This window comes from Pipistrellus kuhlii, unplaced genomic scaffold (genome assembly GCF_014108245.1).
Source record: "Pipistrellus kuhlii isolate mPipKuh1 unplaced genomic scaffold, mPipKuh1.p scaffold_m20_p_16, whole genome shotgun sequence".
In the NCBI taxonomy this organism is placed as follows: domain Eukaryota; kingdom Metazoa; phylum Chordata; class Mammalia; order Chiroptera; family Vespertilionidae; genus Pipistrellus; species Pipistrellus kuhlii.
Window position 1 is genome coordinate 5,354,002 of NW_023425471.1, and position 11,803 is coordinate 5,365,804.

At 41.1% G+C, this 11,803-nt stretch overlaps 1 protein-coding gene and 1 long non-coding RNA gene across 3 annotated transcripts in view; one reads left to right on the forward strand and one right to left on the reverse strand.

The window, feature by feature from the left end:
* Positions 1-1,125, forward strand: part of CDKL5 (cyclin dependent kinase like 5) — a 143,535-nt gene extending 142,410 nt beyond the window's left edge. For both annotated transcript variants that reach the window (XM_036439589.2, XM_036439590.2), the window contains one exon: positions 728-1,125. In XM_036439589.2, coding sequence (XP_036295482.1) covers positions 728-1,114 — 387 coding nt within the window. In that variant the 3' untranslated portion in view covers positions 1,115-1,125. The remainder of the gene's footprint in view (positions 1-727) is intronic.
* A 983-nt stretch (positions 1,126-2,108) lies between these two features.
* On the reverse strand, positions 2,109-8,300 carry LOC123652430. The gene is made up of 3 exons (XR_006741778.1): positions 8,222-8,300; positions 5,785-5,788; positions 2,109-2,183 (listed from the first exon to the last, which is right to left on the reverse strand). It is a non-coding gene; the product is annotated as an uncharacterized LOC123652430 (long non-coding RNA).
* Between the last annotated feature and the right edge of the window lie 3,503 nt (positions 8,301-11,803).

An 11,803-nucleotide genomic window follows, 5' to 3' on the forward strand; every position in this document is an offset into this window, starting at 1 on the left:
CACCTAGCTGGGGGTTGGGGTGGGGATGGGATTAAGGGATTAATAAGACATGGCCCAGCCCACGAATACTTTATGGCCTAGGAGAGAGAGAAAATCCATAAATAACCATAATTGGTGAAAAAAGTGAGGTATGCCATAAAAGGTAAGGGTAGGTGAGAAAATCATAGTTAGGCTGCCTCCTGCACGCCTCACACAGAGGATCGAGCCCATAACCTGGGCATGTGCCCCAACCGGGAATCAAACCCTGACCTCTGTCTGGGTCATAGGTGTCTGCTCAGCTCCTGAGCCAGCAAGGCATAGGCTTTTTTATTAAAGAAAAGTAACTCACATCTTCTCAGGAAAAGAATAAAAGAACAGCTAAGGTTGGATTAGGCCCTCCTTCTCCGTAGGGCCCACCCTCTCTGGCTCCATGAAGTCATCTCAGATCTGCTCATTTATTTTATTTTATTTTTTTAATATATTTTATTGATTTTGTACAGAGAGGAAGGGAGAGAGATAGAGAGCTAGAAACATTGATGAAAGAGAGAGTCATCGACCAGCTGCCTCTTGCACACCCCCTACTGGGGATGTGCCCGCAACCAAGGTATATGCCCTAGACTGGAACCGAACCCGGGACCTTTCAGTCCCCAAGCCGACGCTCTATCCATTGAGCCAAACCGGTCTCGGCCTGCTCATTTCTTCCCAGCTTTCCAGTCTACCCTACACATGCTCTCATCTTGTCTTCCAGAGCCAGCCATTAAAATCACTGCGCAAGCTGTTGCATCTGTCTTCAACTTCCAATCACCCAGCTCCTGGGGACCCGCGCTTCCAGCCCTTAACACCTCAACAGGTCAAAAATGCCTTCTCGGAAATTCGGATTCACTCCCTGGCCCAGGCCTCTGGCACGAGCAGCAACATCCGGCAGGAGCCCACACCAAAGGGCAGGCCAGCCCTTCAGCTGCCAGGTCAGATGGACCCTGGTTGGCACGTGTCCTCTGTGACCCGGAGTGCCGCAGAAGGGCCTTCCTACTCTGAACAGCTGGGCGCCAAGAGTGGGCCAAATGGGCACCCTTATAATAGAACAAATCGGTCTCGAATGCCAAATCTAAATGATTTAAAAGAGACAGCCTTGTAATGTGTGCTTGGGTAGGGCGGGGGCGGGGGTGGGGGGGACAAGCCAGTTGGGAGGGGAGGGGAAGGTTTCGAGGGTGGGATGGGACATGGGCTGGGCCAGAGTGGTAAGCCAGTATTTTCAGCTTTATGAAAGTGTGTGCAATATTGTATGTGTGGAGCCATCTGGCTCCTCACGGCCACAAACGCTAGTCAGGGATCTTAGAGCCACAGGAGTTCCTTAGGGATTGCCAGTCTCCACGGGTCTGGTGTGAGCGTGGATAGGGCATGCCATTGAGGAAGAAAACATTCTTGCCAGTTTCTCCCCTACATTTCAGCTGTAGTGCAATCCCTGTTGAACTTGGGAAAGCCAGGATGTGTTCTGGCAGTGCAAGGAAAAGAGAAATCCGTGTTGACTAATGCCCTTACCACAAATTTTTTTCTGCGTAGACTAAATGTGGGGTTTATTGTAATCCAGGAGTATCCCTCGGAAGGGTTAGTAGATGAACTAATTGTACGTCTTAAATTGTTTTCTAAACTTCCATATTTGATAGGATTTGTAACATTTATTTATAATTAATTAATATTGTACTGTTATAATCATACCTTTTATGTTACACGTAAAGTTATTTTGAGCTGTTTGGAACATTGTGAAGCAGTGGGACAGCTACAGTAGTTTCTATAAAAACTAAACAGTAACATTTATATATTGCATCAGGAGTACTTTATTCTATATATAAATATATATATATGATAAATATGTGTCTGTTTTATAAATATAATCATTTAAAGGAAGTATCGTTATGACACTCTGCCATATTTTTATACATTTGTAATATGAAGTGAGTATTATACTTCTTATCAAGGGAGTGGAATCGTGGCTAAATGTGACTGTAACAGTAGGAACCTTGCTCAACTTGTAGGCCCCAGCAGTAGCTTCTAGACATGCTCCTTGGCAGCAGACGGGATGCAGCATCTCCTTGCAAACCCACAGGGGGAAAAAGTGGGCTGGGCCCATGAGAACTCACTCAGCAGGCCTCGTCTCTGTCCTCACACAGTTGGCTCCTCTTCATGTCCAGGGACATTCCTTGTACCTGAGGGAGAACAGATCCGGGCTTACTCGTGGTTCTTTGCAGAGAGAATGGGCTCTTCTACTTAGCATGAGTGTAGAGCATTGACCAAAGATTTGCCAGTGAACATTCCTAGTTGCAAGGTTGTACGAGGCTCCTGTCTGCAGACCTGGCATACCAGCTCTATGCTCCTAAATCCTGTGCACTGTACCAGACTCGGTGGGGGGTAGGAGGGGAGCTATATGTGTGGCATTTCTATTTCTAAATGCTTATTTTGTTACTGCTCTTTGCAAGATAATTTAGGAGATATTTAAAAGGCTTCTGAAGCCATTCTAGATGTAGAAGACATTGCTATACCCATTTTTTCTTCCTGGGACCGACCATATATAACTAGGTTATACACACACACACACACACACACACACACGGTCAGAACAGGAATTATCTTGCTCTCATTTGATCTCCTCCAACTCCCAAGTTGCTCCCAAGTTTCATCAAGGCCTTTGGCCAACAAAGGTCATAGCCCCATGTCTCTGGGCCATCCTTGGCAGAAATCACTCACCACCATCATCCATCAAAAGCGTTAGATTTTTAGAAGTAGTCTCGTAGCAATAATGTTTTTAAAGATCTCCTCCTGCCCCTCAAGGAGGTAATGTCTCGGTATTTAGTACTTGTCCCAGGATTCTGAGAGTGTCAGCCCCTGAATCAAGTCAGCTGTAACTGAAATGTGCTATTACTGTTCCCCCGCCCCCACGATTTTGAGAATTATAGTTCTGATGATTATGGAGATTATAAAGAAAACGTGTTAGTTTCTTTAAAGCTTAAATTGTGTGCATATTGCATTTTATATAACTACTATAATGATGTGTATTGGTTATATATAGAGGTCATTTTAAGGTGCTTTTTATTTAATTTAATAAGTGTAATAGGCACTAAAATGCAACTCAACTGGGTACTATAATTGAAACAATTTGATTCAAACCAATAGTTTGCATGCTCTTTGGTTCCTTTTATATCTTGTTTCTTTCACCAGTTCAATACTATTCAAGTAGCTCTGAATTCTGGCTTTTCCCAGGCAGCTGCTCAGTTATATAAGTGATATGAACCCTTAGCAGTTCTTGCCTGGCTACTAATGACTCTAAAAGGGTGTGAAGGTCTTCTTTTTCACACCAGATCTGTACCTTATCTTCCCCCTTGCAAACCAGAAACTACATTTATTTCCTCTGGAAAGACTTCTCACTGTGCTGTGCGCTCAGGACTGCGCAGTCAACATTGCCACGTGCGGCATTGGGGGCTCGCCGTCGCCTAGCGGCTGGTTTCCCATGTTTTCATCCTTGCTAACACTGGGATCTCAGATGTCTGCAGATCATTTCTATTCCTGATGGTTCTTCAAAGAAGGGCTAGAATTATTGCCTTTTACCTAGAGCAAAAGTAAACCTAAATGATGAAGAGTCAATACATACTTTTCGTACATTCCCAGATTTGAGCCAGATAATATCTCCAGTGTTTTCAACTCGTGTTTTTGAGGTAGCTCTTTTATCCTCTTCTCAGCTTCTGTCCATTTTGACTTTCCATTGACCTCAGTGAGTTGTAAAGTGAACTACAATCTGCACTTCTAGCATGTATAATGCTTTTCCTACTCGCACAGGGGAATAGTCATTTCCTCTCAAACCTAATGGGCCCTCTCTTAGCTTTCAACTGTTATTTTCCTGTGTCGATGAATTATGGACCTCACAGAGAGTGCCGTCCACGATAAGGACTTGATTTAAAGTCGTAAAAGCTGGCATTTTTCTTTAGGAAGGGAAATTTTTATGACATCCGTGCTCTGTGATTTGCCCTAACTTCCTAAGGAAGAAAAAGATTGAAGTAAGGCTTATCGGTGACTTTGTTTTATGGAAGGATCACTGATCTCCTTTTGAAAAGAAACTCTGCTTTGCTGGTTTTCTGCTTTTGCTTTACCACCATCCTCGTTTTTCTTCTCAGAAGTTCTAAATGAACTTTTACTGAACCTTGTTTGGTCTCAATCTGAGGTTTAGTTTCTCTCCAGAGCCCTGGACCAAAAGCAGTCCGCACTACGGGGCTCAAGAGAGCTTTACAGCAGGGGTTCTCAACCGGAGCCAATATTGCCTTTCGGCAGCATTTGGCTCCTATGTGGTTATCATAACGAGGTGTGGTGGGATGCTACTGGCATGTAGTTAGTAGAGGCCAGGGATGCTGCTACACGTCCTACATGCACAGGGCAGCCCCCCACAACAAAGTGATCCAGCCCTAAATGCTAGTAGTGCTGAAGTTGAGAATCCCACTCTACTGTATCCGAACCCCTGGAATCTTATTGTTTGTTCCCATTGTCTTGGGCCTGCTAAAAGGTGAATCCTTTGGGAGGAGACCACGGCTACTTTATAGGTATTTGAGAACTTCAATTCTAGGTCAGCGTCCTTAGAAATTGTTTCCCGGAGCCATGATGCTTACGTTAGAAGTAAGCAGCAACCTGGCAGATTGGCACAATTCTGACCAAGTGCTCCAAGGTATCCATGGCTTTTAGCGGTGTCTCCCAAAAGAGAAATGTCTTTGTTTTTCATTTAGGTCGTTTAATAGCTCTTTATAAATATTGGCATATGACAGACCAATTAGAAGCAAAACTCTCCGCATTGGTGGTTGTGATGTGGCTGTTGTAGTATTTGTGCCGTACGCTTTGGTCAAATCTGTTTTCAGACCAGCTTTACAACTCACCATATGCAGTTGTACTTTCATTCTAAGCTCAGAGCTCCGCTGGTTAGTTTCTAGTCACTTCGTGTATAATAACGTACGTTGTGGTTGTAGAGTTAGCCAGTTTAGCATGTTCCTAATCTGACAATTAGTGGACTTCTCTAGGAAATGCTATCCCATTTGCCAGTCCCAGCTCCTCTTAGTTACCATCATAGTATCCTCACTTCTTAAACTAGTTTTTAGAGTACATAAGGAAAAAAGCCATTTCTTTTCTTCTAGCTGTGTATTGAGAACGACTGATAGTGTACAGCTTTTTGTAAAGGCCAGAGGATTGCTTTTCAAATGCGTGGAAGGCGCTGTTTATTTCTGTTCGCCTAAGTCCTTGTGGTGACCAACTTCCGCTCATTGGGACTTATTCCTGGAGCTCAGCTGGGACTTAGAAATCCGCATCTTCTCTCCTGGTCAGAACATCGTTTGTGGAGAGCACTGCTTTTATATCTAGAAGTTCGTTACTTCCTGCATTATAGTGGGATATTGAGCTCCAAGTGAGCACTAAGATCCACAGACTCATGCTTTTATGAACTGGGAATGTGGTATGATACACTGAACCGAGTCAGAAAATACTGAATTATTTCCTTACCTCCATCAGCTCACCACAGATGAAGTGTGTAGGCAGAGAAAACTTACTTACAGTTCAAAACAAATGGTTTCTTTCAAAGGGGCAGCAGAAAAGATGATGTCCTCTCTCTAATCCCCAGGGCCGGAATCTCGCAAGAAGGTTCTCTCAGAGACTCAAAGGGCCGGCTTACAAAACAAAAACTTGTAAGTGGTTCTGGTTTATTTTTTTTTTTTCTTTTGTGTCTTGACCAGCTGAGATATAGGATATCTTGAGGTCTGATTCAGCTGGGTAAAAAACAACCTGTCTTAGAAACCATAAGTAAAAACGAGAAAATGAAGCTGTGACAGGATTAGCCCCTCGTCTGTCTGTATACACACTTGTGGTGAAGGCGAGGTGGATAGGAAACTCTGGGCCTGCCGCCCTATTCTACCCTATTTCTTCTTTTTTAACTGAATGTACTATAAAAGATCATAGACTTTCGTGCCAAGTCAGTTACTACGTGAATATCCATTTCCCATAGTGCTTTGTTCATTCATCAGCATCAGGCCTGATCCTGACTGTACGTTTTTTCACTCCAGGCACTGACCCACCTTTCTGTATATTTTCCTATAGGCTACTAAATATGATCACGACCTGCCTTGTAGCTTCATTCATTCACTGTTTACTCCCTAATGTGAGGGAGGCTTGTCTTTTTGTTTTGCCAGAAAAAAACTTGTGATAGTTGCACGTTGGATTTCTAGGGCCAGAGAGCTGTGTCAGTGAACCCAGTTTCACTTCTAAGGCCCTTCATTGCTGACAAGGCAAAGCTCTCTGAACCCCATTTGATCCGTGGGTCATATGTTGATCCTCCTTTGGAATCTGAAAAAAATCGGTCTCTGTGTTGTATGCAGAAAAGAAGTTGCCTTGTTTGTTACTCTTCCAGCGCAGAGTATCAGGGAGAAAGAGGCCTTATCTGTTCCTCCATCCCCTCCATTTTGACAGACTGCTAAGACTTCCTCAGGACTTCCTTTGGTTTGGGATCGGACGTCCCCAGAAGCCTGATATGCTTCATTTCAGGCAGAGACAAGTTTGTCCTAGTGTTCTGCTTCAGGGTGAATCAGACGAAACCCAGGAATAGAAAAGGTAGATGCCTTGACTTTTGTCCCCGTTGGGGGATTAAAGTATTTATTGCCAGAGTTGTCAAAAGCTCCAGTTGCAAAGCATTCAGAGGTTCAAGAAAAAAAAAGATGATTTTCCTTCTGGAGAACTTTGAAGTTCTCCATGATGGCTTAGGTTTTCCATAGTGGAAAGCAACGTTTGTACAAAACCCATTTTCACTAGAGATATACGATTACTTATATATAGTCCTCTCAGTCTCTTTCCCTCTCCTTGTTTCCGCTTTGGGCACTGATGGAGTCAGGCTGGAGGGGTAATGCTGTGAATGCAGGAAGTTAATTCTCATGTAAACCTGGATTGATTAACAGAAACAATTAAACCAAACAAAATAGTGGCCCCTACTTCCTATCTCCAGGAATTGCTTTTGTGACATTTTAAATTCAGGTAGTTATTCTGTATATACTTAGAAGACTATTCCGAGCTTCTTCAATCTCTAGGAGGTTTGAAGGTGGTATCTGGGAAGACACAGGGCAGGGTGACTTTGAGAACCCTGCTCATGCATGAAAACAAAAATAGGTATAAGCCAGAGTGATGTAACACCCAAATTTGTGGTAGTTGAAGAATCAGTGGAAATTCTTAATTGCACAGACTTTATAAATCCATAACGCAAAGTGTAATTCCATACTTTTTACTGTGGCAAGAGTGTGCTGTAGTGTTAACCTTTTTAATTTTTGAATCCAAACTGAATTTAAAGTGTTGACTATTTAAATTTCTCACACGCTAATTATGAACCATTTGTAAAATGTTTCTATAACTATTTGTATCATGTGTTCCTACATCTTACCAAGTTTTTTCTGGCATGTATTCCATTCTGAACTTCTGTAAAATTTCTATTGTTGCTGTAAATACTATACAAATATCTATTCCGTGGTAACCTAAATTATCAGCATGAAATGGTTAATTTTTACCGAGCACAATGTATTTTTGAATGGATCTTTCCAAATGTCTTTAATAAAATGCAGATTTTGCACTGACTGAAATGATTGCCAGGCCATCCCAGTCTTGAGCACTGTTGTCCCTCGAGTTTGAAAAGCAAAAAGCCCTTCAAGTAGCTCCTTCTTTGTAAAGAACTTGTTGGAATTCAAATGAGGGGAAAATGGGCCTTTGACGTTGGAATCGGTTTAAGGGACTGAAATTAATGTAAAGCAGGGCAAATCCTGTTATTTAGCGATGTTGATAATTTTTTTTTGTATTTTTAAAGTGTCCCCCCCCCTCCCCCCCTCCCCCCCCCCCCCCCGTCTGGTATTTTGAAAACTGGTTTCTTTTACACATGAGTTTTGTCTCCTTTGCACGTTCCTAGTCATTCATTTGGTGGGCCAGGGAGGATGGGAAGAGATGCCAGCTTCCTGCTCAGTGCCATGGAGAAAGCAAGATGGAGAATGAATAAGGGTACCTTTGTGTTTTAGAGCAGGGGGCTGGCTACCTTTTTCTGGAAAGGGCCAGATAATAAATATTTGAGACTCTGTGAGCCGTAGGGTTTCTACCACTCAACTCTGCTATTACAGTGCCAAAAGCATTTGAAAATGATGGGTGTGTCCGTGTTCCAGTAAAATTACGAAAACAGGCTGGACGCCGGAGTTACTACCTGTTCTTGGCCCTCACTTCTGTCTGAGGATAAGAAGACCTAATGAGTCAATGCTCAGTCAGGGAGGAAAGAACTTACATTTTGAAATAACACATCTAAATATTCTCCAACTTTCTTTCTCTTCCTAAGCAAAGGACATTCTTATAAGCACTGTCATCAACTTTGCTCTAGATTTCTCCTTAAGTCATGGAAACCAGTGATTTCTGTTATTTTTTTTATCAAGACATGAAGAGTATCTGGGGCTTGTAATTTTGTATGTTCATATTACTATGGCTGGGCACCATGCCAAGTGTTCTGCTTTTACTATTACATTTACTTTTCACGGCAACACAATGAAATGGGTTGTATCCCCATTTTGTAGATGAAGAAACAGGTCTGTGGGCTTTACATGAACTTGGCCAAGGTCAGCCAGCTAGGATTTGGAGCTTAGCATGTTCACTGTAAAGCCCGTCCTTCATCACTACTAAATAGTGCAGTTGCTGTGTCCCCATGTATAGAAACTGGCATGGGTGATTCATGTACACCTTTCCTCCCATCTCCCAGCAGATGGTAGTTGATTTGATTTGAGAATATAACATTTCTTTGAAATAGGTCACTAGAGGTCCAGAGACTGGTGAAGTGGTCAAAAGCACCAGATCTGGAGTCTGCTTACCTGAGTGTAGTCCTACATCTTGTATGGCTTTAAGCAAATTACTTAACTTTTCTATGTCGAAGTTACCTTATCTTTAAGTGGAAATAAGAATAAGGATACCTACCTCATAGGTTGTTTTGAGGATTTGATGAGATGATACTTTGCAGAGCACTTGGTAGGTTCTTAATAAACATTAGCTGTTACAACATTGTTGCTAGTATTTGTGCCCATGTCAGCAGCCCTATGAACTTGAAAGGGACTATCACAGAATTATGATTGCCAGCTAGGGAGATCTCATTAAGCACTTTAGATACATTAATCCTATTTGACCTTCACCTCAGCCCTGTAACACTGTCCAGGTTAAGAACCGTTGTGACTTGACGTTACTTATAGCTTGGAGCTATTCTTGGATCCTGGGGAAGCAACAGCCCTTACAGCTATGCATTTGTCAGCAGGCCCCAGCAATTGCAAGCAGTCAAAGAGACAGGCTTCTGGCAGTGTCTGTTCGAAGGCTCACTGTAGGTGTACAGTCCTCCAGGTTCTGAGACTGGATTCGTAGTGCCATCTTTGTTTTGAAATACCTTTGCTAAGTCCGAGTGACCCCTTCCCTCACTGAATACCCACATCAGTTCAGACTTTTTTCTTAATCTTGGCAAGACTTTCTGCCACTTTTTGTTGTTGTTCGTAGCATTTAATTTAGCTGTGTTTAAATCTGCAATATGTTATGTATAGTTTACCACAATTAAAAAAAATCTCCAAGTGTAGACTACCCTGGCATTACGGAAAAGAAAAGTAAACATGTTAACATAAGGTAAGAGAATGAGGTTTTGCTAGACTATATATTTTTTAATTGAAAGTTTTCCCCACAAAAGAAATAATGCTGCAAACATAGTGCATGTGTTTAGTAGCAAAATTCTGTTAGGCTTCAGATTTCCCTCAAAAAAAGTTGTATCTTTATATATTCTGGCATGAATTCAATTAAGTAAAAAATCATATGCTGTTATAAACAAATTACCTGCAGATAAACATTTTACAGATTTCAGTATCTCGTTGTTTATTAAATTCTGAAGTATTGAACAATTTCCCTTGTGAAATCTCAGCTGACTTCTTTGTAAAAAAAAAAACACAAGTTGATCCTAAAATTTATATGGGAATTCAAGGGACTAAATCCAAACAATCTTAAAGAAGAACAAAGTTGGAGTACTCACACGGTCTAATTTCAAAACTTACTACAAGGGCTACAATAATCAAAACTGGTGCTGGCATTAGGACAGGCATATAGATCAGTGGAATAGAATTGAGAGTTCAGAAATAAACCTTCACTTTTATGTCAATTCCTATTTTTTCAATAAGGATACCAAGGCTATTCAATGGAGGGAATAGTTTTTTTTAACAAATGGTGCTGGGATAACTGTATAGACACATGCTAACAATGAAGTTGGACCCCTATCTCATACCGTATATAAAAATTAACTCAAAATGCATCAAAGACCTAAATGTAAGTTAAAACTATAAAACTCCCGGAAGGAAACATAGTAAATCTTTATGATATCGATTTGGCAACAGTTTCCCAGCTATAACTCCAAAGCACAAGCAAACAAAGAGAAAAATTAATTGGATGTTATCAAAATTTTAAAATGTATATTTCAAAGGACTCCACTAAGAAAATAAAAAGACAACCCATAGAATAGAAGAAAACATTTTCAGATCATATGTCTAATAAGGGAATTGCATCCAAAATAAATTTAAAAACTCATACAACTCAATAATAAAAAGACAGCCTTAATTTAAAATGGATAAAGTTTCTTAGACATATTTCCAATGTAATGTACAAAGGTCCAGTAAACACATGAAAAGATTCTTAGCATCATCAGTCATGGGGAAATTCAAATCGAAACCACAATGAGATACTACTTCATACTCCCCAGGATGGCTATAATCCAAAAGACAGATAATAACAAGTGTAGAGAAATTAGAACCCTAGTAGTGGCTAGTGTGAGTGTAAAATGGTACAACCACTCTGGAAAATCGTCCCATGGTTACTCAGAAGTTTAAACAGAGTTATATGACCCAGAAGTTCCTCTGCTAGGTACATGACTCACAAAAACTTGTACACAATTGGAGCAACATTATTAGTAATAGCCAAAAAGCATGGAAATAATCCAAATGTCCATCAACAAATGAATAGATAATAAAATGTGGTCTACCCCTATAGTGGAATGATATTCTGCCATAAAAAAGGAATGAAGTATGATATATGCTACCACATGAGCAAACCTTGAAAACACCGCTAAGCGAAAGAATCCAGACAGAAAAGTCCACATATGTGTTTGATTTAATTTCTAAGAAATGTCCAGAATTGGCTATAGAGACAGAAATAAATCAGTGGTTATCTATGGCTGGAGTGGGCAAGTGGGTTGGTGGAGTGATACCTACTGGGTGTGGGGTTTATTTCTGGGATGATGGTTTTTTTAATTGATTGTGATAATGATTACTCAACTCTATACTAAAAATCGCTGAATTGTACAATTTAAATGGGTGAAATTTGTATGGTGTGTGAACTTTATCTCAATAAAGATGTTACCAAACAAAAATATCCAATATGAACAATTATTTCGAGAACCTTTATCCCTGCCTCACACCATTTCATTCTTTTTTCCTCTTGACTTCCCTCCTGGGTCCAAAGTGCCAGTTGGAGAGGGCTTGAACTTAGGCTTTTCTCTGACAGTGCATGTCATGATAAAAGTTCATTCAACTTTCGGAGTTAGGATATCCAATCAGGTGTTCTGTTCAAAATGCATTTATCTGTGTGTCCTAAGACCATAGAAGGATTTTTCCCCACCGTGAATTGATTTGAGAGCAGATGGCGCAGGGAAGAGTGTTTTTTCGGGTTCAGATATACAGCATGAGGAGAAGAAAGAGGCTGCATTAAATATGGAACTCCTCAA